The following is a 26,076-nucleotide window of genomic DNA, read 5'->3' as shown; positions in this document are numbered from 1 at the left end:
GTCATTAAGGTCCCTTCCAACCCAAACCATTCCACGATTACCAGGCTCCCTGCCCTGAGATGGGCATTTCTAGGGCTATCTGCCCCTCTCCCTCCTGTTGCTGGTCTGGGCAAGCTGAGATGCCTGGGCAATGCCTGCACAACCCCAAGGCCTTTTTAGGGAGAGCACCTGACGGCTGCCCCAGCCATGAAGCCCCTCTCAGACCCCTCAGATGCAGTGGGTGTTCTACCCCCAAACCAGAGAAGCGGCCACTGCCACAGGAGCCACTGGCAGCCACATGTGTGTCCCCACTATGGCCACTGCCCATGGGGACATGAGTAAAACATCTTCAAACCTGGCAGAGCCCTTTCTCCAGGGTCCCAGGATTAGGCTGGAAAACACCTCTGAGATCATAAAGTCCAACCTTTGACTGATCTCCACCATGTCAACTAGACCATGGCACTGACACATGCAGCCTCTTCGGGGACCGTGACCCCACCACGCCCCTCGGCAGCCCATTCCAATGTCTAATTACCTGTTCTGTGAAGAACCTCTTCCTAATGTCCAACGTGAACCTCTCCTGGTGCAGCTTGAGGCCATTTTCTCTTGTCCTGTTGCTGTTTAGGGGAGAAGAGGCTGACCCCCCACCTGGCTACAACGTGTCAGGCAGTTGTAGAGATTGATAAGGTCATCCCTGCACCTCCTTTCCTCCGGGTTAAACAAACCCCCATCTCCCTCAGCTGCTCCAGACTCTTCTCCACATCCTTTACCCTGGTCTGGACATGCTCCATCACCTGGATGTCCTTCCTGAACTGAAGCCACCAGAAATGGGCACAGTCTCTGGAGGCCCTGTAAGGGCCCTGTAAAGGCCAGGTAAGCCCTGGGTGTTTCTCCCTGGCTCTCCTTCAGTGATCTGGCCGGACATCCTCGGACATCCTCGGACATCCCTGAACATCTCAGATATTGCTGGGCGTCCCCGGACTTCCCTGGACTTCTCTGGACATCCCCGGACATCCCCGGGCATCCCCGGACCTCCCCGGACATCTCTGAACATCTCTGGACATCCCCGGACATCCCGTACATCCCCGGACATCCTCGGACATCCCCGGACATCTCCGGACATCCCGGACATCCCCGGACATCTCTGGACCTCCCCGGACATCTCTGGACATCCCGGACATCCCGGACATCTCTGGACATCCCCGGACATCCCGGACATCCTCGGACATCTCTGGACATCCCCGGACATCCCGGACATCTCTGGACATCCCCGGACATCTCCGGGCGCTCCGGCCCCGCGCACCGCGCTCCCATTGGCTGGCTCGGACTCGCCGACGCCCCCGCGTTGACCAATCAGCGCTCGCCTCGCCGGTCTCGCCCCACCGAGTGGGCGTGGCCGTGGGCGTGGCCAGAGGGGGCGGAGCCGGCGGCTCGCGGGCTCCTCTTAAACCCCGCGCATCCTCCGCACCTTCATCCTCCTCCTCCTCATCACCGTCCTCCTCATCATCATCGTCCTCATCCTCCTCACAGTGTCCATCGCCGCCATCCCCACAGCGGCCGTGTCCTGGCAGCGTCCGGATCGCGCGGGTGAGGAGGGCTGGGCGGGGGCCGCCGCATCCCGGTGGCCGCGCGTTGCATCATCCGCGGGATGGGGTGGGGAGAGCTGCGGCCGGCCGTGCCCCACGTCCCCGAGGGGATGGAGGGCTGCGGACTGGAGCGGGCTGCCCGCAGGGGCTGCGGAGTGTGGCTGGGTGAAGGTGTTCCAGAAGCGTCTGGATGCGGTCCCGTGCCATGTGCTCCGGGACGGCTCCGCTTGCGCGGGGAGCTCGGAGCAGATGTGGCACCGTGGTCCCCTCCGTGCCGCACAGCTGGGCTGCTGCTTCGCTTTTGCGATGCTGGGAAGAGGCAGCTGCGGCTCAGGGGAGCCCCGGAGCCGCCCCCGGGCTCTGCTGCGGATGCCCAGAACGGGCCGGAGGGTGCCTGGGAGCGCCTCCTCTGAGCCCGGGGCAGAGATGGGCTCTCTGCTTTTCCTACAGCTTCACAAGATGATTTTGTGCCTTTTGGGTTTCACGCGGGGTTTGGCACCGCCGCTCCAGCTGGTCTCGGCTCGCTGCCCATTGTTCTCCTGGGTGCCGTGAGGTTCTCCCGCGAGCTTTTTTTTGGCTGATGCACTGGACCATGAAGCTTATGTTCTACATTTGATTCCATTTACTACCCCTCGCCAGCTGAGAGGGATCTGAACTTGACTAGGACCTGAGGGAGCTGTTCAGTAGCAGGGTTAATAATGCTCCCGGTGACTCGAAGCAGCCCCAAGTTGAAAGACGAGTGATTCTTCTGTTCCAGGTTGAGTATCTAGTCTGCTGTGTATCTCTGTAATCCTAAAGCCTTTGGCCATGGAGGTTTTGGAGCGCTGGGCCCGGTTCCAGCAGAGTTGCTCACTGTGTTTACCCTTGCCAGGAGTCTGTTTGCTGATTTGAGGCGTCAGAGCTCCGTGTTCTGCAACGCTTGCGCTGTGGAAAGGCGGAAAAACACAGAACGTGGGGACAGAGAAACGTGGGGTTGTGAGAGTGAAAAGGCATTTCCTGAGAAACTGCGACCTGCTCAGAACCTGGCATTTTTCTTCTCTAGGGAGATCAGCACTGATGAAGTGTGGTTTAGGTGCCCAGTACTGGGGTGTTTACACTCAGCATCCTTTTCCATACTAGCTGGTGGCTCCTGGTATCCTGCCATCCCCTCTGTGTGGGAGTTACCAGCTTTCCTGAGGCCAGGGACTGCTTCTAACGAGGGTGGTGGCAGCCAGGAGCACGAGTGTCCCATGTCCTGGAGTGTGCAGGCTCAGGGATGTCACTGGCAGCACGGCAGCCTGCCAGGGTGGCTGCCATGGGCTGGCCTCTGGCTACTGGCCTGTGGCCTGTGTGTGAACACAGGAACCGGGCACACAGCAGTGCTGTGCTCCTGGCTGCTCTGGGGATCCTGCTGAAAGCTCCACGGGTGCAGTCACAGTGGTGGCAGCTGGTCTTTCCCACAAAACACTTGTCAGCCAAAAAGCTGCCTTCCTGCCCAGCTCTCTGCCAGCCTTTATCAGAGGTGCCTGGGCTAACAAAAGTTGAGAAGCCTTGCAAGAGGCACCAGAATTCTGAGGAAGGGGTTCTGTGCTTCTGCCTGTCTTACAGACCTGGTCAGAAATTGAGCAGCTCCCTCTTTTTGTCATGCTGGGAAACTTGTCTAATATCTGAGCTTCTGTCTCCCTCCCTGGAATCCTCCTCTCCCTGGGCTTGGCGAGCTGGGCAGATGAGGAGCACTGCTGCAGTGTTGGTCCATCTCTGTGTGCTAAGGAGGGGGAATTAGAAACAGGGAAAGAAATACTGAAAGCTTCTGGCTGCAAGAGGTAAAAACACAGCTAAAGCATTCTCCAGTCTTTTCTCTAATGCTGCTGTGCTCCTGAAGACATCAGTCTTCCCTCAGAAGGCTGAGTCCAGGCAGGGTTGGAGTGAACTCAGGTAATGGAGCTGTCAGACACCTGTGGGAGGGCTGCAGGCACAGCTTCCCTCCTTGGGGGCACAGCAAAATGAACACTCCCCTGTTCTCCCTGGCTGGTTTCTAAAATAACAATTACCACAGCAGTGGAAGTTGCTTTTCTGCCAGGGTTTAATCTTTTCAATGTTACAGAGGTGAGGGCATTAAAGAACTTCTCTTTTCATTTCAGAAAGTTATGAGTGTGCCAGTCTGGCTTTTAAAGAGGGATCATCAAGAGGACATGCATGTCCTCACCTGCTCTGTAGGAGAAAATGGAAATAAGACTTTGGATTCTTGAAGGATCTCTTCCTAGAGCCAAAGTTAATTTATTCCCCTGTTACTTCAGGTCACTTGATATCTCCTGACACAGGAGGGATGACTGCTCCTGAGGAAGTAGCAAGGACACACACACACACACTCTCACAGAAAAACCACAGCAGCAAAACAACCCGAACGTTTGACCTTCTCCTTAATCTGTTACAGCTATGGTGTTTCCAAAGGCTGGATGGGTGCTGCTGCATCTGGTTATCCACAAAGATCCTGCAGCTCTGTGGTACTCAGGCTGAGCAGAACAACTGTTCTCCAGTGGTTTATTTGTACCTGCTTCACATCAACTTTCCCTTTCTCAGGCTGCAGCATAATGGAATTCTGTATCTGGTTCCTCCCTGAGCAGTCACCCCTGGGGCCATCTCCCTCTGATTCAGCTCTCACTCCTGCCTTTTAGACAGCTCTCTGTGCTCCAGGCAGACTCCAGTTAATGTGGTTGTTGCACATGGGATGTTTAAATAGTTGAGTACATTAGTGCTGATATCACACACTCTGCACAGCCACAGAAACTGTAGCTCCTGACTCATCTGTGCAGTGAGTTCAGCTCAGGCTGCTCAGGGATTAATTTCACTCACTGGCCTTCTCTAGGAGCTGGAAAATAATTCAGATCTTGGGTTCCCTGTGGAGATGGATCCAGGGGTGTGAGCCTTGCCCATGAGACTTTCTGGATCTTGTACCTCTGAGTCCCACTCCCCTTCATGACTTAGGTTTAAGTGGCTTTGTAAATTGTCTTTCTGATTATTTATTTTTTTCCATGTGTTATCTGCAGATATAATGGCAGGAGCTAGTCAGGCTTTTCTAGTTAGACTCTACCCACACTCCCAACTAGTTTTGGCAGTGTTCCCCTTTACAGGAAAATTAAATTCAGGCTGCCAGAATTTTTTTCCTAAAGATGGGCAGCTCTTCCTGCAGCTTTTCTCCCTTGGCCTCTGCTGAGCAGTGTTGAGCTGCAGCTACAGAAGCAGAGTTGCCATCCTCCAGTGCTGCCTCTCCAGAAAAAAAGGCAATTTTGGGCCTGCAGGGAGGATCAGGGTGGGGATTTGGATGTCCTAGACCACCTCTGCCCCTCATTTTGCTGAGGTTGTGTCACCTTGGGCTGCAAGCAATGAATTATGTTGCTGAAGGTCAGTATTTGGTGACCTTTTTGTCACCATTTGTTGTTGTTTAGCTTTTTGACCATCTCCTTGTTTTTGCTCAGAGCTGAAGCCCCATTATTGAAGCTTTGATCAAACATCAAGTACTGCCATTATAAAATATGAGAGAATTTCACAGCTTATTTGAGGGCAATAAATAAGCTTTTTCTCAGCTTTTGCTGTTCAAGAAGTAATGAGAGTTGCTGTTAGTATATTATTAATATTTTTGCCTTACCATAAAGGAAATCAGATGCTATTGCCTTGCCAAGTCCAGAGGGAATCCTCCAAAAAGCAGCTTTTTAAGAGCCACATTAATTTTTTTTCCTGCCATTAATATGAAGAACAAATACTGTAAACCTCTTAATTTTTTGTTTTACTGCAGCGAATTTCTCCCTCTTTCATCTCAGTTTTTGGATGCTCTTGAAAGACACCAAGAGCTTTAAAACTGAGTGTTTTAAAGCTTTTACAGGTTTTGTGCTCCTATTTTATAATAACTTGGAAGCAGAATGAAATTTGCATTTTCCTGTCTCTAAACCCTTGCTGCTTTTCTCCTGCATTTTGAAATTATTTGATCCTTTGGCAGCAGGGCCCCCTTTTCAGCTGGACTTTGTCAATATTGTCAGTGTTACCTGTGGCAGAGGCAGCCACTGTCTGTGTCCAGTGTTTCATGCCAGCTCTCTCAGGGAGCATATGCCTCATAGGAAACCTTGAAATTCCTCCAGTAATTTTCCTTTACAAAAAAAACCAAACAGTGATACTCTGGACTGTGAACCAGACTATCCTAGAAAGAGAAATGAAGGCTGGGTTTCTCTGGAACTGGAAGTAAGCTGATTTCTGGTGGCAAAGGCAGGTTGGTGTTAGATTTTGTGTATTTATGGGATCTTTGCTTTTTCTGACTGCTGTTCCTCATTCTAACCCTGGTCAGTAGTCTATGACAGGTTATAGTCCATCCTGGCTCTTGGGCATGTATTAACCTGATTAAATAGAATTCTATCATTTTGGTGGCGTGGAAATCTTTTTATCTGGAAGGAAAATTATTTCAAGTCCTAGTCTGGAAAGTTGATCTTTTCAGAGGTTTTTTTTTCCCCTAGAGGAGAGCAGTTTAAATGCTTTGGGCATTTTCTTCAAGGCAGCATGCAGGAGGGGCACTGGTGTGCCTGAGGCAGCAGTGGTTAGTGGCCCGTGTTAACTTTGCAGCATCAAACACTAAAGGTCACTGATGCTGTGATCCAGATTTTTTTTCTCCAGCTTTCTCACCAGACCATCAGCTCTGTGAGATCTTAAATATGTGTTTTGTGTGCATCTGTCAGGAGGATGAGGCCAGGGACCCTTTCCAGAACAGTTCAGTAATGGAAAGAGCTGAACCTTGCTGCAAAACAGTGATGAAGAAAACAAATATTGTGGGGGGGGAAAAAAACCCCTCATGCTTTCCAAGATTTCAGCCAGATTTTTGTCTTTAATTGATAGGAAACAGCCAGGCTCTGTGAACAACTGGTAGGAGAAATGAAGTTACTATTTTGTATTTACTAATTTCTGGAGCAAAAAGCTGCTAGAAGCATGGGCCATTTGCTGTGTGTGTTTTGTGCAGCATCACTGTAGCTGTGAGTGCAACACTAATTAATTTTGGGTAGGAACATGTGAGATTTTGTTCTCCTCAAGGGTGGAGAGGCCCCTGTTCCTGGATAAAACTTTTTCCAAAGTTGTGTGCAGGGTCTTTTGGGGACATCACCATGAAACCCTTTCACCTTTGGTGTCTCTAGGACTGTATTTCCTGTCAACTGAAGTATTTCCTATTATTTCCTGTGTCTTTCAAGCTCCTGGAGTTGCAGAAGGTCTGCTAAAAGATGTTTTGTGCTTACTTTCTGGTTCTGAGCTGTGGAGGAAAGGGCAGAGGGAAGATTAGGTAATGCAGGAAGGGCAGAGTCAGGGGACCCTCCATCAGTCTTGCACAATACCTCTGTTGCATGATTTATTTTTAATCCTGCTTATAGAAGTAATCTTGTTTTGCAGCTTCTTTTTTTCCCTATGAAAAAGATGTGTTTTGCCACTGTGAGTTTCCTGACAGTTTGCTGGTTTTTTTTCTTCCTCTAACTTGTATGATCTGCAGCTTTGAAGAGGATTCCATTCTTGTGACCCACAGCAGTCGTTCTCCTGAAGAAAATCGAGTTTCCTGTACCACCACCCCCACCAAAATCCATGGAGAAGTTTGTGTCAGAAAGGCCTGTGTCTAAGGTACTCACAGGTCTTTGGGGAATACTGTTTGCCCATCTTTCCATCACCAGCATCTGGGAGAGCCCTGCCTGTTTCCAGGGAGATTTCTAGTTTGTTTGGCTGAAATTCTGTTGAGGCAAGAGGTTAATAAGTAAAAATAAATAAAATAAACTAAAGGGATTGATGCTGGGCATACTGGAGTGAAAGTTCTGAACAAGGGGAGAAACTTCCAGTTTTATCAGAAGCTCTTTGGCTGGAGAACTTTTCAGGGAAGGGCCAAGACCAAGAGGCTTCAAGGCCAGGTTGGATGGGGCTCTGAGCTGCTGTGGAGGAAGGTGCTGTTGAAAACTTTCTGGAAGAGATCTCTGTGACCACCAGCAGCAGTGCAGAGTCTCCTGGCACAGTTTTCTAATCAGACACCAAGCAGTCTTACTGTATTCCAGCCTGCTTGGAACGGGGAGGTTTCATTTCTGAGAGCTTTTGGTGTGGGAGGGGTGTCTGCCATGAGAATAGTCCTGGTTTGTTTTTGTATCTGTGGAGGTTTGTGACAGTGAGCACATGTGTGTTTAAATTACCTTTGTGCAGAGCACTCGTGGTGAGCCTTTGCTCCCAAACTCGCAGTGCAAGATTCTCATGTTGGTGATAAGGATTTGGCAAATCAAGATGATGCTGAAACACTTCCCCATCCTCACAGTACTACGAAAACATCAACTACTTTTTTTTTTCTTCTTTTTGTTTTTCTTTCCTCTTCCTTCTCCCTCCCCCAAGAATGAAATCCCTACTCTTCCTTCCCAGAAGAAGCCAGATACAAACTCATGCCCTCATGCACCTGCCAATTATCTTGTCCCTGGTGGGGTGGACACTGAGAAATGCAAGGCTAACGAGAAGGAAAGGCACTGGATCCGTCCTGATACACCCAGCAAATGCACCTGGAAACTTGGGAAACCCCTCTCTGCCTCCCCCCATCATCATGCCACCCTGTAAGTGTTATCTTATTTCCTGATTAATCCATGTTTTGGATCAAGGACTTGATCTTGTGAGTTTGTACCCAATGGATATTCCTTTGAGCTAAAATAACCAGCCTGATAAGAGAGAAGGAGAAAGCTGGTTGAAATAAAAAGCAATAAATGCTGTGTGGTTGTTGTGTGACCCTTCTGTGAATCCACTGACTTTGTTTGTGTTTGTACCAGGCCAGAGCCTCCGAAGATCCTGCCAAACATCCTGAATAAAGTTGGCAATACACCTTTGGTGCGGATCAACAAGATTGGGAAGCACTTTGGGCTCAAGTGTGAACTCTGTGAGTTGCTGCAGGCAGAGAACCAAATAACAAATGCTGTTTAAGTAGCTTGGGTAGCTCAGGTTAGTAGTGTCCTGTAACCTGGCCACAGGAGTGCAGGTAATTGGCAGGAAATGATGAGGAAAAATTCCTGGTTTTCCTTGGCAGATTTTCTGCTTTTCAGGATTTGGTCATCTAAACCATCTTTCAGTTTGTACCTCATGAGAACAATTCCTGCAGCTTTTCCACTTCTGTACAAAACGCTAAATGTTTTTCATAGAAAATATTATTTTTAAATTTAAAGAAGTTGTGTGAGGTTTTTGACTGCTTCTCCTATTCAGAGTATTCGTCATTGTGTGCAAAATTCAGCTCTGCAGTTATCACTAAAGATCACTGAAAGTGACTGAAGGGGTGAAACTGTCGGTGAATCTTTTTTTTGTTTGTTTGGGTTTTTAAACCCAGCCATACTGTAGATATTAGGAGGCTCTGATCAGAGTCCTGAAGGGTGGTGAAGGGATTGATGCTGGGAGAACTGGAGTGAAAATTCAGGCTGAGCATGGCGAGAAACTTCAGTTTAATCAGAACTTTATTGGCTGGAGAACTTACCAGGAAAGGGCAAGACCAGGTTTTAAAGCCAGGTTGGATGGGGCTTGGAGCAACCTGTTCTGGTGGAAGGGTGCCCAGGACAGGGAGTGGAGCTGGATGAGCTTTGAAATCCCTGCCAGCCCTGCTGTTGTGTGTTTGCAGTGGCCAAGTGCGAGTACTTCAACGCCGGGGGCAGCGTGAAGGACCGCATCAGCCTCAGGATGGTGGAGGATGCTGAGAAGGCTGGGATCCTGAAACCTGGGGACACCATCATAGAGCCAACCTCTGGCAACACAGGTAGGGGATGGAGAGAGCAAAGTGTGGGGGAAATGCTGTGGGGGTTTTCCTGGAAAAGGCAGGTTTGGGGTGGCAGCCTGTGCAAGGGAGAAAGGGAATCTCTTCCTGCCTGCGTGGTGCAGGGAGCAGTGCCTCTTCCATCTCACAGGTTCTGATAAATTGCAGAGCCTCTTTGCTTTAAAATAAAAGAAGTGCTAGGCCAGACTCACAAGAGTCTTTAGGAATTCAAGTCTGACTGAAATTATTGTGAAAAACTCACACCATAAGACTGGTGTGAATCTGGATCTTCCCCTTCATTCTGTTGGAGAAGTCCCATAGTTCCTCTGTCAGGTTTGAGGAACAGCCCTTTCCATGGTGATGCAGCTGAGATGGGAGATGAGCTGCATCCTTACAGCACTGCCTGACAGAGCCCCTGCACACCTGGATTGTCAGCAGATTCCACCTGGGTCCACCTTTCCTCTTTGGAGGGCTGGAGGAAGGAACAGTCCCTTAAGTCAGGGGCCAGGGCAGAGCATCTGATGATCTGAGCAGTCTGGAGTTAACTCTGGGCTCCTGTGGCAAAGCTGTAATTGTGTGAAGCTGCTCTACTCATGGGGAGTCAAACACACCAGGAATGTTCCCCTTCAAGTCAAATATAAAATACACAATGTAGGTAAAGAGAAATAGTTAAATATCTAATACACTGCCTCCTCTGAGGAGGTTCATGGGGTGAGCTACAAGCTGCCCTTTTCCCTGATGTGTTCAGTGTCTGGTCCTGTTCCTGAATTCTTCTCTGGACTTCACCCTCTGCTGTTTTGTGACAGACACAGGGCAGGCAGATCTTTATTCTGCTGTTCCTGGAGGGCCTGGGGGATGAGCTGATCTGTGACCAGCTCCCCAGCCTGCAGCAGAAAAGGAGAAATCCCATCCATTGCTGTTTGCTCAGCAGCTGCTCTGGGAGGGAATCAGGGGGTTCTGGGGGCATTCAGGGCAGCTGAAGCCTTTGTGAGTGTGGCTGAACCTCCTGCCTGAACAATGGCATGGAGTGGAAAATATCCTTGTGTGTTGCATTCCTCCAGTATCCAAGGTCTTACCATGACACCCCTCTCTCTGGGTCAGTACCTGATAAATGATTCTCATTGCCACAGCATCCAAAAAGGCAGAACTGAAGGAGACACAGGACAATTACTTCAGAAAGCTGATTTTTTTTTTTTTTTTTGTCACATAAGAGCAAAGACCAGGGCACACAGTAACCTGAGAAAATTGGTTTTTGCTCTCTACTGCTCAGAGCTACTGAGTATGTTGAATGTGAGAGATAATGTGTTATATTTTTATCCTCTCTGCATCCCAGTTCTCCCTCAGCCAAAGTCCTATTTTGATGTTTGCTGCATTTCCAGGTCAGTAGCAGAAAGTACAAAGTATTAGAGTTCAGGTCTCAAAATTATTTCTTCATCAGACCATGATGCAGATCTGGATGACTTTAGCCTTTGGCTTTTATGAGGCTGCTGCTGTCTTATTTATTTGTGTATTTGGGCATCCATATTTATCTATAATATACTGAGAAAACTTTCCCTTATATTAAACTTTCCCAATATATTAAACACTGCTTGAGTTGTTTGGGGTGTGAGTTATGCTTCTTTTACAGCAAGAATTAAAAGATTATTCAGGTGGGGTTTTTCTCTCCCCTATGCAACCCACACAGAAACAGAGCCAGTTTTGAACAAGCAAGCCTCTGTGTAGGGTGAGCTGCATGTGTTGGTGCCCAGAAGAGCAGGGGAGCTGCAGCCTGACCTCTCACACCTCTGAGCCAACCTGATCAGCTCAGCCTGTCCAGCAGAGGTGATCTGATAGCAGGTGTAAGCTTCTCTTCCACAGGGACAGCACCCCTGAGCTCAGCTCGTCAGGTGCAGCCAGGGACCAGGCAGGAATCAGGCTGGAGGTGCAGATTTTCAGGGTGCTTCACTGTGGTAGCAAGCTGACACAGTGGATTCGAACCTCAACCACCAACAGCATCTAAATAATTTATTTTTAGACAGGACTTCAGTGCATTGCAAATAGGGATTTATGCAGAAGTGAGTCAATAGAGGTTCTATGGAACTTTTGGCAGAATCCAAGTGATTCCTCTAGGTCCTCTGGCTTAAAGCACTGTTCCTTTCCCAAATTACTTCTGGACAAATGAAGTGGGTGAGACAGGAGGAAGGTGATGTGCATGTGGTAAAGCTTTGTTAAAGTTTCCCCACCCTTGTCTAAACTTTCTCTGGGCTGTGAACCTCCAACAAGTATCAGCATCTGTAAACCCTACAGGCAGAAACATTCCCTTTGCCACCCCTCTAGAGACACTCCACTCAAGCCTCTGGTGAAGATCTGATGAAAGCCAGGGCATGCCAAAGCTGGCACTGTGGGTTTTGTGCTTTGCTGCTGCTCACTGAGTGCTCTGCGTGCCTTTGCTTGCAGGGATCGGGCTGGCCTTGGCGGCGGCAGTGAAGGGTTACCGCTGCATCATCGTCATGCCAGAGAAAATGAGCATGGAGAAGGTCAGAGCTGCCTCTGTTTTCAAAAATTTAAAGATAAACGTGTTTGCACTCGCAGAGTTCCCGGTGCAGATGAGTGCTGGGGCTTCAGCAACAAAGGTGCAGGCTCTTGGCCAGGGAAAGCTGTGCTGAGGCGCTGTTGCCAGTGCCCAGAGAAATCCAGGCTGGCTAGCCATGGAGAGAAAATGTCTTTAAGACCCATCCCCACAGCACTGCCACTTTGAAAACTCCCATTATTGTCTTAAATACAGATGTCAGGACAACCCGAGGTTTGCCTGGCACGTAGAAGTGGTTACCTGTGCCCCAGGTTAGCTGTCCCTCACTGAGCAGAGGGCGAAGGAAGACAGTGCTGAAGCTTTGAACAGTCTGCAAGTATTCTGGCCTCGGGGCTGAGTGTGAAGGGAGCCTGTTGAGGGTGTTTCGGGGTTTTGTGACCACCTTTATTTGGTGCAGGTGGATGTCCTGAGAGCTCTGGGTGCTGAGATTGTGAGGACCCCAACTACGGCCAGATTTGATTCTCCTGAATCTCACGTGGGAGTGGCCTGGAGATTGAAGAATGAAATCCCCAATGCACACATCCTGGACCAGGTAAGAGCCAAGGTGCCAGAGGTGCACGTGTAGCATGGAGGAGGCTCTGTGGTGTTCTGGGTTGTCTGTTCAACACTCTCCATGTGTCTCTGGAGGAGAAGATGCCCCAAATCTGGAGCTGGAGCTGAGCAGTCACCACATTGTAGGAAAGGAAATTATGACAGTCACTAGAGAGCAGCAATGAGCTGGTGTTTGTCAGAACTACAGCACTTAGTGTATTTCCACTGAGTTGGCAATCCTGTGAAGAAGAATGGACACAGAGCTCATGCTGCTAAGAGTGCTGTCCCACTGACAGGACTAATTTTGGCATGGGAGGGTGCTGGCACTTTAGGACTGCACTTAAATTAGGTCACTTAGGAGGCCTAGTTCCAGATAACACACAATGCAACATTCTGCAGAGAGTATGTTTAGGTGTTGTGGGGCTTGGGGATTGTTCAAAATGTTTTTGAACTCCCTCAAAATGTGATTTTTGTGTTTCTGATCTATTTTGTGGCTGATCTGTCTTTCAATTTAGTACCGCAATGCCAGCAACCCCCTGACGCACTACGACACCACAGCTGAGGAGATCCTGCAGCAGTGTGATGGTAGGTCTGCTCTACTGCTAAACCCCTTCAAAGAGCCCCTGGTAGTGCCCTGTTGTTGTGTACTTGGAGAATGAGACCTCAGCTGAGGAAAACATGGATTTTGATGAAGCAAACCCCATGCACGTGCTGTGTGTTGTTAGAGAGTTACCTTATTTCAGTAGTCACAGTAATGATGATTCTTTTTTTTTCCCTTAAAGAGGAATTCTTTGGTTTTTAGATTTCTCTGCCTGTGAGCAGGTGGAGAAAGCAGTGGTGTTTAAGTTGCCTTAAAAAATACCCCCAGAGGTAGACTGGTATGGAATAGGGTCATTCTTTGATCACAAAACCAGAAATAGGCGTTGTAACATTCCCAGAGCAAATACTCCTGGATTCCTGGTACTGGAAGCATCTTCACTTAGCAGTCCTCAGGAGCACAAAGTGCTGTGTCTCAGCTGTCACCAGCAGGACCCTCTGGCTCTGCAGGGCTCTCTCAGTGTTGGCTCTGAGCAGCTGAGCACCAGAAGGGGCTGAGCTGTGGCAGCAGAGCTTCAGCTGGGCTCATTCCTCAGCTCTGGAGCTGGTTTGAGAGCTGTTGGATGTTGTGATGCTGCAGCCACATGGGCTTTTCCACAGGGGACAGAAGGGGGTCATACAGAAGGCTCCAGACCTGCCTTATTAAACAGTTTCTGATTGGGCCCTCTGATGAGAAAATCAGCAATTAAATTAATTCACATTAAGGCAAAGACCACGTGAAAGGTTCTTCTCCCTCCTAAAACTCGAGCTGTTGAGAGGATTTGGCTTGTCTTTCTGTGGCAAACTTTGAGTTAAAGTCAGTATGCTTTTACAAGCTGCTATCCCACAAACTGAGGGTCCAGATGAGTTCCAGATTTAGGCTTCTTGTTTCTATTTACTTCTCCTTTCAGCCCAGGCACAGTTCAGTTACCCCTGTTTGGTAGGGTGTTATTCTTTTGGCTGGTAAGCAATTGATTTTGTGAGTGAATTGGTGATCTTTTAAAAATCCATTTTTTTTTTTTTTTTTAATTAACAAAGCTGTCATGTGGATGCACCAGAGAAGCTGCAGGTGGTGACACAGGGATGAACTATCATATCCACAGTCACTCTGAGTGCTAGTGACCAAAACTGTCTTTTTGATACAAAAATGAGGGAGTAGTTGTGTTAACATTTCTCTCCAGGGATGCCTACCCCATGCTCTTGGCACTCACTCAGTTAATTAACAAACATAATGGGCTGCTCAGTTTAACTTAGAGAATGGATTATCTGTATCAGCAAATACAGTAACAGGAAAACTGCAGCTGTCAGCTCTGTGGGCCACCTCCAGCTGTGTCCAAAGTGCCACAGATTGGTGCCTTGCCAGGCCTTTGGGTGGACATTTCAAAACCCTTGTGGGAGAAAATGATGATTGAGCAATGCATTTTCAAGGCAGGTCTCACAACAGCCCCTGGGAAGCAAAGAGCCCTTTTCAGCCATTTTGTGCATTTTTGTTGAAGAAAGTCCATCCTTAGGTGTAAGTGAGCTTTCAATCCATAATTCTGTTGGAGATTTCACACTTCTGTCGCAACACCCTTAAACAGGAAAGGTGGACATGGTGGTGGCCACGGCTGGCACAGGAGGTACCATCACTGGCATCTCCAGGAAGCTGAAGGAGAAGTGTCCAGGGTGCAAAGTAAGTGAGAAGTCCACTGTTTCTCTCTCTAGTGTCTCCTCAAGCTGCTTGGCACATCCCACTCCTTTGCAAGCCTGCCCTGGGTCTCTGGGAAGCTCCTGGGTGTTCTCAGTTAAAAGGTAGTTCTGGCTACATCAGAGTGTCTGAAATCATTGTGCTCTGGTCCCACTGGTGACCAGAGTTGAGGTTTGGCTCAGCAGATAACCATTGACCCTCAGATCCCTCAACAGGGTGCTTTGGAGACTTCCCTCTCTGGTGTGTGCTCTGCAGCCCTGAGTTTCCTCCCTGGCTGTCCCTTCCCCAGCTGCTCTGGAGCTGCTGAGGTTTTTCCCCGTGGAATTGTCTCTGCACACACCAACTTGTGTGTTTTCCTGTGTGATGTGTTAGATTTCCTCACAGAACTTGGAATCCTGCTTCAAGCATGAGAATTTTCCTACACAAGCAGGGAGTGGTAAAGAAAACAAAACGGATCTGCCTGCACTTGGCACAAAATGAGTTGTCTGTAATGATGCCTGGCATGATGTGAATGAGGGCAGCCTTGTCAGAGAAACCCTGCTTTCTGTTTAAACCAAGCAAAACCTGTGTAGAACAAGTGGTGCCATCAGTGTCCACAGCCTGAGGAGGTGGGATGGGTTTCCAAGGGGGCCAGAAGCAGCAGAGCATTTTGCACCCAGGGGAGGTGAATGCTGCCAGGAGGAATTGCACAGGAGAGCAGGTTGGCTGTGTGCCACCAGCAGCTGTGACAAGGCCAGTGCTCACAGGGGCTGTGCTCTCCAAAGCTGTGTGTCTTGGTGGCCTGAGTGGAAACTGCTTCTCCAGATTATAGGTGTGGATCCTGAAGGCTCCATCCTTGCTGAACCAGAAGAACTGAACAAGACTGACAAGACAATGTATGAAGTGGAAGGAATTGGATATGATTTTGTCCCCACAGTGTTGGATAGATCTGTAAGTCATGCTGCTTGTTTTGCTGCCCTTTGTCCTCTGCTGGGATGCAGGACTGAGATTAAAGACAGAGGAAAAATTTGGGGAAGTACTTCTTCAAGCTGAAATGGAAGGGGTAGCAGACAGAACTATTCCTGTTCTTTCCATCAGCATAAACAGCCCTTGAAAGGCTTCTGAACTGGCCACATTAGTTTTACAATGCCAGGTCAAAATGCAAGTAGATAAAATTTTTAAAGCACATTTATTTTTGTGCTTAAAAAAATTCCAAAACACACCCAAAAAGCCAATCATGAAACACACACAATAAAAACAGACGCACAACAAAGAACACCAACTTACCAATCACAAAAAACCCACAAAGCTACAAAACAAAACCTTCCAGCCGAGCATCCCAGGCCCTCCTGGACAAAGTGGTTAAGACTGTTCTGTGCAGAGCCTGTGTCTCTAGGAAGCCTTCCAAGAGGGGAGGAAGCTGATGCTGTCTGAGGCTCACTCACAGCAGCCTACTCTCACAGGAAGGTTCCAATAAGGAGCCTTTTGTGCTGATGTGATCATCTTACCTTGGCAAAAAAACCCCACTTGGCATTTGGAGGAGGATGGAAACCCCGGGCTCAGCAGGGAAGCTGTTCCCTCCAAGAGCCAGGGCTGAATTCACACCGGTTGTGTAGTTCCCCTGTCCCTCCTCATTTAAACAGAGCCTTGTTTCTGTCTCCTGCCCCTCCCCAGACAGTGGACCAGTGGTACAAGAGCAATGATGAGGAGTCATTTGCCTTAGCACGGATGATGATCCGCGAGGAGGGGCTGCTGTGTGGTAAGAGCAGGCGGGAATCCTCTGCCTTTCTCCGAGGAGTCTGTGGGAGGCTGAAATCTCGTGCAGATCAGAGACCTCTTTCCACTTCAGAGCTTATCCTCCTCGCTCTGGGCTCCTCTGCTTTTTCTCCTCCTCTCTTTTGATGGCCTTCATTTCGTGGTTTGACTGTTTTGGCCCTGCTGTGTGTCCTGGCAGGTGGCAGCTCGGGCAGTGCCATGTCTGTGGCTGTGAAGGCAGCCAAGGAGCTGAAGGAGGGTCAGCGCTGTGTTGTCATCTGCCCTGACTCCATCAGGAACTACATGTAAGGACCTGCAGAGGTTTTTCCTCTGGGAGAGGGGTGAGGGAGTCCCTCAGACCCTCTAACACCCAGTTATCCCAGCAAGGAGTGTCTTTGGGGCACAAGTTCTGAGCTGCCTCAAAGGGGTCTGACATGGAGCAGGGAGGATCTTTCCCCTTTTGAAGCTGAGCTCTGATTTCAGTAGATAATCATCACTGGTTAGCACTTTTCACAAGACAGGCTTTGCATTCACTGTGTTATTTGTGGGAGATCACTGGTTATCCCATTCCTGGGAGGGTTCCCACAGCAGGATCCAGCAGTCCTGCAGCAGCAGCAGCCGCATCAGGGGGAGTTTGCAGGTGGAAGTGCCAGGGCTTTGAGCTGTGCTGAGAAGTTTTTCTCCAGCCACACTGAAACACACACCAAAACATGGTATTTTTATGTGAATTTCCTGACTTCTCCTGCATCCATCTCAATATTAGACAAATAGAAGCTGCAGACAGACACATCTTCATTCCAGGCTGTGCCTCTATCGTATTCCAAGGGGCTGATGCAGTTGGAATTTTGCTTCCTATGGGATTCCTTTTTCTTCCCATGAGTATTTCTTCTCCATGTCCCTGGCTGCTAAGCTTGGATGGCAGATGATGGTCTATTTCCAATCACACTGTAGCTGTTGGTGACAGTGAGCTGTGAACAGTTGCCTCTGTTTGCTGTCAGATGTTCAACCCCTGCAAATGAGCTTTTCACTTCCTGGTGCTCTGCAGGTCCAAGTTCTTGAGTGACAAATGGATGATTCAGAAAGGGTTCATGAAAGAGGAAGACTTTGGCAACAAACCTTGGTAAGCCAATCAGATCCAATTGGATTTCCATCGGTCTATTCAATTGAGTTTATGGCAATTGCTAATTTAAAGCAATTTAAATTATTTTCATTTCAATTTACACTTCTCCTTTGATTTAGCTGATCTTCCATGCTATTGTCTTGATGTATAATTGCAGCTGTTAATCAAATCTGCTTTAATTAACAATTAACTTTAATTGACATCCTTCCTTGAGTTGTATGGCAGCAGAACAAAATTTGGTATTTAATGACTGGTTTTTTAAATGAAAAGCATTATGTCTGGAATTAAAAAAAAAAGAAGGAAATATGCAAAGAATCCTTCCAAAATCAGAGTTCATGAGTGCAAAGCACTGCAAATCTGGATAGGTAGAAGGGAATCTTTCCCAAATTGTTGTCTATTATGACTGTAAATACGGATGGGTCTTTGAGTAGGAGCACAAAATTTTCTCTGTGAGAGATAAATAATGAAATTGGGGAGATTAGTGCTCTCTATTGACTGTCTGTAACCATAGAAAGCAGATGAAATGAGGAAAAGGGTTTTGATTTTCAAACCTTCTCACACTTCAGTGACTTTCTAATATTGGGAATAACACCTGAGGGCCCTGAAGCTTTATTGAATCTGGCTGAATCCTGACTCTTCCTTGCAGCCTTTTGTCATTCCTGTGGTGCTGGAGGCCACTGTGCATGAAGGACTGGTTCTGTGTGCTCCATAAGACTTGCATGGGTTTGTTTCTCATTCCATCCCCAGGTGGTGGAACATCAGTGTTCAGGAACTGAGGCTCTCTGCCCCCCTGACTGTGCTTCCAACTGTTACCTGTGCAAAGACTGTGGAAATTCTCCGGGAGAAGGGATTCGACCAGGTACCAGTTGTTGATGAATCTGGGTATGTCCACATATATCACTCTTCATCCATATGTATCACTTCCCTCAGCAGGTCCTCAGGGATGTCTTTTACATGTCTTGCTGGAAATACAATGTCTTCTCACTCATCCTTCTTAATTTATTAACACAGCTCAGAAATGTTGCCTTGAACACACCAATGCTGGACTTTGTGTTTTCATGCCAGGATTGTCGTGTCCTTCACATGTTTCTAATGATTAATGTGACATACTTACTCATTGTGTCTCTGCAGGATAATTTAATTTCTTTTAATAATACCAGTTTAACTTAAAAAAGCAAAAAATTCCTATTTAAAACAGCCAACCCCAATAGTGCCCACCTCTATCAGAGCTTTCACAGAGCTTCTTCAGCACCCTGTGTTGTAGTGCAGAGCTGCAGTGACCCCAATAAACCAGGGTGTCCCCAGGAAGCTGGAATGTGCCTTGTCACCCTGCAGGTCTCCTGCAGTCAGGCTGAGTATTGAAGAGTTGCAGAGTGGTGCTGACCTGAGGGATGAATTGTTGTAGATCCTCACAGGGAGAAGGGAAATGAGCCAAACTGGGGTGAGCTTGTCTCTGGCTGTCACACCTTTCAAAAGGACAGATGGGAGTGTGAAAAAATGAAGTAGTCTGTGCTTTCCAAAAGCTCTCTGAGATTGCAGGTAGCTCTCTCCAGTTGCAAGGACATGAAAATGTCCTGGTGCTCAGAAGGACCCGCAGCACCTGCTGCCCTGTGTGTGGGTCTCCAGAACCTCTGAGAACTGCACTCTGTCTCCTGCAGACACACAGAATCCGAGAATACCATTGATAATGCTGCATTATTACCATGAAGTAGCTGAACTGACTCCTCCAGGCTGACTGGAGTGGAGGTTTTTTTCTACAGAACACCTGAGTCTTTTGTGTTGTTTATCCCTATCTTGTCTCTCCTTCCCCAGGGTGATTCTGGGCATGGTTACCCTGGGTAACATGCTTTCCTCACTGCTTGTTGGAAAAGTTAAGCCTTCTGATGAAGTCAGAAAAGTAATCTACAAGCAATTTCAACAGGTAGGCAGGTATATTCTGCAAGTACTAGAAAAAGTGTGCTAACACTACCCAGGCTGGGTGAGGTTTATCTGGGACCATGCCAGCAGCTGTTATTGAGCACAGAATTTTCTTTTAAAAACATGGAATGCTTGGCTGATAGTTTTCATCAGGATTTAAGTTCCAGCACTGTCCCAAAGTGGATTAAGTGCTGTGTTCTGGAAGTGTGTTTAATGCTCCCGTTCAACCTGTGAGCCACTCAAGGGTGCTGGTTCTTTATGGACAAATGTAAATTTATTTTTTCCTCCCCAGACAGATAATCCAGCATCATGGGGAAATGTGGTGCGTAACACAACTGCTTAGCTCCTGTTCTCCCTCACCTGGACACCTTGAGAGGTTCTGGGGCTGGTGCTGTGTGATGGTTTCTGTGGCTGCTCTGGTGTTGGCTGCATCAGCCAATTCTCTGCACTTCTGAGGTGGCTCTTGCCATGGGCAGCTTAAAGGCTTCTTCAGTAAAGAACAGCTTAAACCATTTATTTTCTCTTTATTTCTGATATTTTCTTGGTGGAGGCTGGAAGGGGAGTGACACAAGCTGAAGTGAAACAAGTGGTACTGCTGACTGTTAACTAAAAATGGTTATTTTCCATTTGAATTGATGGGTTAATGGAGAAACGTAGTGGAATTCACAAGACCTCAGAAATATTGTGGCTTTTGCTTCTCTTACCACTTTAGACAAGCTGATTTGACATGTTTACGAGTGAAATTGGTAAAATGAATCAACTGTGGCACCAAAATAACTTCTGGTATCCTACATTGGATACCACAGCATGCATCAAGTAAGAGGCTTGGCCTGTAAACCAGGGCAAAGGCACATTTTGAAAAGATGGATCTTTTGGCTTTTTTACATTGCTCAGAGAGGTTGTGGATTTCTCATGTATGGAAGTGTCCAAGGCCAGGCTGAATGAGGCTCTGAGCAACTTGAGATAGTGGGAGGTGTCTCTGCCCATGGCAGGGGGTTGGAACTGGATGATCCTTAAGGTCCCTTCCACCCAAAACTATCCTGTGATTTTATAACATGGGCAGCCTGCTTTGGTGGGATCTCCACAATTATTTTATGATAATCTCTTAGAATGGAAGCAGAATGGTTAGAGCTTTTTTCAAAGTCTCTGGTACAATTGTGCTCTGGGGATTTGAAACACCAGTCACAGGATAATTTGCCAACCCAAACAAGTGCCAGTGGAGGGAGTAGCCATCCCTTTGGAGTCAGATGTTAGTTCCAGTGGTTTGGGTTCCCAGTCATGTGTAGTGTAGTACTCACTGCCTCAAGACCTAGTAGGCTTAAAAACAAAGCCTAAATGTGGGAAAACCCATGGGCAGAGTGTTTTAAGAAGCTTGAACAAGCAGTAGTGAGACTGGTGAGAACTCTGTGGGGGCTCTGTTAGATTCCCACTGAGCATCTCTAGGCAGGTTTGTGCCTCCATGCTTGTCTCAGTGCTGCTTGTCCTGCCCAGTCCCTGAAGACAGATTTGGGACTGATGGGTGACTCCATGTGGCAGCAGATCCAGATTTCCCACCTCCTTCCTTTCCTGGCCCCCAAGTTTAAGGATTGGTTCCTCAGTCTGGATACACAGGCTGCTGGGAATGCTCTGACTCCCAGCAGGGAGACAGAGCTCTGTGTTCTAGTGCAGCCCAACTGTTCATGCTGTGGGCATTTATTTCTTACTGAGAGGCTTTTTGAATCTGCAGTGCAAAACTCTGCTGTGAATTCCTTCATTAAAAGTATGTCAGATGGTGGGTGCTGGGGAAAGTCACCTGGTTAATGGAGCTCTGGCTGCTGCTTCATCTCTCAACTCATGTTTGAACAATTTTAGGCATTTTTAAAATGATTGCAGCAGGTGATTGCTGAAGTGTTTTGCAAATATCTGTATTTTTTCAGAGCTGAAACAGGGTGGTTTCTTGTTCACTCTTAGCAAAGTCAAATTTCACAAAAAAATGAATTATTAAATCTCAGTTCCTTGATTTGCCCCTAAATCCAGTGTTAGCTGAGCAATCTTTCACCCTTGTGTTTTTGGTTTTTTGGCTTGTTTGGGCTTTTCTGCCTTTGAAGATCATATTCACTTCACAATGATTTGCAGTCTGATTTGTTCACTTTTTCAGTCTTTTTGGAATAAAATCACCAAATATAAAGGCTTTTATGGTAACTTCTTTTGTTGAGACACATGGAAAACTTGACCTTCTTTGATTATTAACATTTTTCAGATCTTCATTACATTCATTCTGTTTACAGAATCAGAAGGAATAAGTATGTACTTTACGTAGTGCTTTGTTTTTCTGGAAATTAGAAACAAAGAAAACTGATCTTTTAAGCTGGCCTTGATTTGTTGGTGTTTTCTCATGCCTCAGGTGGGAGCATTACACAAATGCTGACGTATTGATTTTAGTTCTGTATGAAGCGTATGGGGATTATTAACTACTAAACATAGAAAAGATTGTTTTATTCAAGTTTTGTAACTCTCTCCTCAGATCAACCTGAGAGACAACTTGGGGAAACTCTCTCACATCCTGGAAATAGACCACTTTGCTCTGGTGGTTCATGAGCAAATTCAATGTGAGTACAAAGTCCTGCACCTTGTGAGAGCAAATCTTTGAGTGGCAACAAGAAGCAAGTTCAAGTGTGAATGTGTGAAGTGAGCTCTGAAGAAGAAAAATCCTTATTCTGTGTCTAACTTCGTGCTGCTAAGCCAAATTTCCATCCCTGGAAGTGCTCAAGGCCAGGCTGGACAGGGCTTGGAGCAACCTGGTCTAGTGGAAGGTGTCCCTGCCTGTGGCAGGGGTGGAACAAGATGATTTTAAGGTCCCTTCCTTCCCAAACCATTCTAGGATTAGTAAGACTAAATAAATCTTCAAATCTGAGGTATACCACTCTAATATGTGAATAATATTTTGTCCTGTTTAATCTTCCTAATAGCAGACAACTTTGCAAAGTTACAAACACTGAGAAATGAGAGTCAGAATAAGTCATGTCAGATAAATTTATCTTTAGCTTCTCAATTATAACTGGAAGAAGAGGAGCCATCAAATTTGGGGCTGTTCCTGATAATCTCCATAAGGATGTGCTCTTGGCTCTGAGTTGACTATTTATAAACCTGGAATCTCACTGGAAGCTTGCAGTGAAACTGAGATTGAGTAAACAAAAAGCCCAGGACAGTATAGAATTAGACTAAACCTCTCAGTACAGAGAGACTTTAGGAACTGGAATTTAGACAATTGATAAAGGGCCAGAGGTCATGTGGCCACTTGGTTCTCAGGTCAAGGCTTAGGCTCACTAAGAATCAATGAGAAAATCACTTGAACCTGTGCTCTCAATGCTGCAAAGGTGGTATGGTTAGTACGTTTTTTGGATATGAGTGGGGTATTGTGGTTTTTATACTGATTCTGTATTTGACAGGGATGCAAGGAAGATGGTGGTGTCACGTTTCCTCCTCAAAATGCCATTCAGGTGCCCCCTGGTTCCAATGGGGTTATGCCACTTGCAGCTGTTTCAAGTAATTAATGTTTGAGGAAAATACATTTATAACAAGAGGGCCTGGTTTCAGTTTTTGTGTCAAGACAAAGAAATCCAGTGCATCCTTATCCTTCTTTCCATAAAGTTTCAGTGTCCCTTTTGATGAGGAGCTTTTCTGAGCTGAAAATCCTTGTCACTTGCTCTGTGACTCTTGCCCAAGGTGCTTTTTGTGTTCCTCCTCCACAGCTCTGGGCTCGTGGAGCTGGGATGGCTCAGCCCCCGACCTTACAAACACTGCTCTAAAACCAAGCAGGAGGGGGTGTGTTTGTGCCTCCTGGAACCAGAACTCCCTTTTTTCTCTGTGCAGATCACATGAATGGCTCCTCCAGCAAGAGGCAGATGGTGTTTGGCATCGTGACAGCCATCGACCTCCTGAACTTTGTGACCGCACGGGAGCGGGAGAGGAAATCCAACTAAAGCCAAGCAGCAACGTGGAGCCTCTTCAATATTTTGCAATCTCAAACAAAGAATCAGTTTATGTCTTAAGAAGAATGGGTTTCTTTCTTTTTTTTTTTGGTTGGGTTGTTTTTTGTTTGTTTTTTAATTCTGAAGAGAAGCAGTCAGCTAGCCTGGTGTCAGCTATCCAGCCAATGTGTCTTGCTGTATTGCCCAGATTCTGGGACTTGTTTCTTAATCAGGTTAAGCAATATTTCTTATCAAGACAATTTATTTTTTTACCTATATATATATATATGTGTGTAAAAAATATTGCCTAAATTAACTGGTTTGTTCCTTGTTATGTCTAAAGGCTGGCTTTCCAAAATGTTGTTTCAGAATCATAAAATGTGTTGAAATAAAGAGTTACTGAAGCATAGGCCCAAGAGAGCTCTGGAAAGTTCTGGAATTTTTATTGTCCCACCCATTCAAGGGTGTTAAGTTAGGTATTACCTGTGTGGAGACAAAATTGGGACTGGGGGGGCATAGGGAGAAGAAAGGAGGGTTTCCTTTTTGGTGGCATCATTGTAAAACAAGAGAAAATCCTCAGGGCTGAAGCTGAGACTTGCTGCAACCATCTGCTCTGAGGAAAAGCTGGTCTGAGTAGAAGCATGGCAGTGAAGTGACAAACATAAACCAGTGACACTGTTTTACACAGTGCACCAGCTTCCCTGCCATGACAGACCTATTCTTTTTCCAGTGGTATCCTGATAAGTAAGCACAAGTGGAAAGATTTAAAAGGTGAGATCAAGTGTCTTGCCTGAAGGTTTTTTTCAAATCATGCTGTTTCATCTCTTACCTTCCTCTTCCCTCCCCATCCTTTTATTTATCTCAGTGTGCCTTTTTTGTGCCAAAGAAGAGCCAAAGATAATCTGTCAAGAGCTGTGAACTCTTCCAAGTCTTGTTCAGGTATTTCTACCCTGTAGTGCCTTATTGTAGGAGAAAAGCCCTGCACTGCCTACCCCTTCAGATTAGAGCTATTGCTGAAGGAAAGTGAGCCCATCCTTACCTTAAACTGTGGTTTGCCATTAAACTCATACACTTCTTTAAGATTTAAGACAACTTTTCCCAAGGCTCTGGAAAAAAACTATCAATCTATGCATGTGCAACTTCAATAGTAGTTGAAAGGTTCTAAAAGGTGATAAATTTCTTTCTGAAAAGTGACATTGTAGATGTCACTGCTGCTAGATTTTGGCATTATTTTGAATATTTACTTTACTGGCTCTTATCTGATTTTCTTTTCCCCATTTTCCATCCATTCGAGGTGCTTGAGTAGCTAAGGTTTGTCCTTTTTCCTTGTAAAAACTCCGTGTCATGACCTAACTGAATTCAGCAAGAAATACAAAAATGGCAGAAGGAGGTTCTCAAAGCTGCTTTTCAGAGAGGAGTTAAAGGTGGGACAGCAAATTAGTCAGTTATAAAGAAGTGTAAAGATTTGAATCTGTTTTTTTAGTTCACTGCTCATGCATTAATCCCTGTAGTGCCATGAAAACTGGCAGTATTGTGGACTGACACATTGGAGGTGGTTAGAAATGGTGGGGAACATGGGATGGGAGTCTAAAGCGTTCCAAGTAAGCCAAAGGATCCGAAGGAATTCACCTGCTCCCCTGGGGTTTGCTAAGAGCAGGAGCTGTCTCCAGTTCTGCACTGGCACAGGGAGGAAAAAGTCTTTCATATTCAGGGCAGCAACTTGGTGAGACCATGAAATGGGGTAAATAAATGGAGTTGCTGCACAACTGAAGAACTTTCCAGAGCTCTTTCCCATGGCAGGGATGAAGGCAGCAAAGAGAAGGGGACAGGGAATCCAGCAGGGCTGAAATTCCTATGCAAAAGCTTGTAAATGTGATGCCTTTTTGCATGTCTGAGAACCTCATTGCTGGCCTGGTCCTGGTTAGTTGTGGTAGGGCTGATTAAAACTGGGCTTATCTGTTTCAAATGCTCTGAAAGCACAGAAAGACACTGCAGTTTGTTCAGTCTTCCACCTGAAGCTGAAGGCCAGAGCCTGAACAGAACTGTATTTTTTTTTTCTGAAGTGAGTGCCTGCATCTTCTGTTTACCTTTGCTGCTTATGCAAGCGCTGACTAAACCTGAAAACTATTTTGCACATGGATATTTTTATCAACAATTTATGCTGTATTTGCTTGTCACTGTAAGAGATTATAGGTCCTAATGTTGGCTGCGCAAAAATACTTTTTATTTTCTCACCTGAAGACAGCTATTCAGTAAAATTGGTACAATATTTTGCAAGCAGTTACCAGACAGTGACTTAAGGTTTATTTTCATGTTGTCATGTCTAATGTTATTTCCCATTTCTTGTACAAGCTGTGGCTGACTCCAGAACTCTGGCTAGCAGCTTAGCTCCTCTAAGCAGCCAGACCAGCCTCATCTGCCCACCAAGATCATTTCTGAAAACTTTTGCTTGCTGTTATAAATCTCACTCAAGGCTCACTGTCTGAAGTTTCCTGACATTGCCCCTGTTATCCAACAGCTTTTCTTACTGTGTCGTGTCAACTAAGGGAAAGGGAAGATTTCTTATGCTTCAAGGAGCTGAGAAAAATCAACACTATGAGCTGTATTTATTGCACAGATATTCATGAATGTACAACACAAAGAGTTCAATAAAAGCTGTTTGATTGTGGAA

General features: G+C 46.6%; 1 protein-coding gene across 1 annotated transcript; it reads left to right on the top strand.

The window, feature by feature from the left end:
• Positions 1-1,413: 1,413 nt before the first annotated feature.
• Positions 1,414-26,076, top strand: LOC131587726 (cystathionine beta-synthase-like protein). Its single transcript, XM_058855923.1, has 17 exons — positions 1,414-1,566; positions 7,063-7,187; positions 7,935-8,146; positions 8,357-8,463; positions 9,190-9,324; positions 11,758-11,837; positions 12,288-12,422; positions 12,937-13,006; positions 14,578-14,669; positions 15,489-15,614; positions 16,338-16,422; positions 16,618-16,723; positions 17,464-17,538; positions 18,286-18,420; positions 19,351-19,459; positions 21,959-22,043; positions 23,308-26,076. Exons 2-17 carry the CDS (start codon positions 7,152-7,154, stop codon positions 23,415-23,417), a joined length of 1,698 nt encoding a protein of 565 aa, XP_058711906.1. The 5' UTR covers positions 1,414-1,566; positions 7,063-7,151; the 3' UTR covers positions 23,418-26,076.

The sequence above is a fragment of the Poecile atricapillus genome, chromosome 1 (assembly GCF_030490865.1).
Source record: "Poecile atricapillus isolate bPoeAtr1 chromosome 1, bPoeAtr1.hap1, whole genome shotgun sequence".
Taxonomy (NCBI): domain Eukaryota; kingdom Metazoa; phylum Chordata; class Aves; order Passeriformes; family Paridae; genus Poecile; species Poecile atricapillus.
This window is presented reverse-complemented; position numbering and strand designations above follow the sequence as displayed.

Coding starts and splice junctions, on each gene's coding strand:
- LOC131587726 (XM_058855923.1), top strand. CDS start 7,152: ATGGAGAAGTTTGTGTCAGAAAGGCCTGTGTCTAAG. Junction 15,615..16,337: donor CCACAGTGTTGGATAGATCT/GTAAGTCATGCT, acceptor GCCCCTCCCCAG/ACAGTGGACCAGTGGTACAA. Junction 22,044..23,307: donor GGTTCATGAGCAAATTCAAT/GTGAGTACAAAG, acceptor TTCTCTGTGCAG/ATCACATGAATGGCTCCTCC.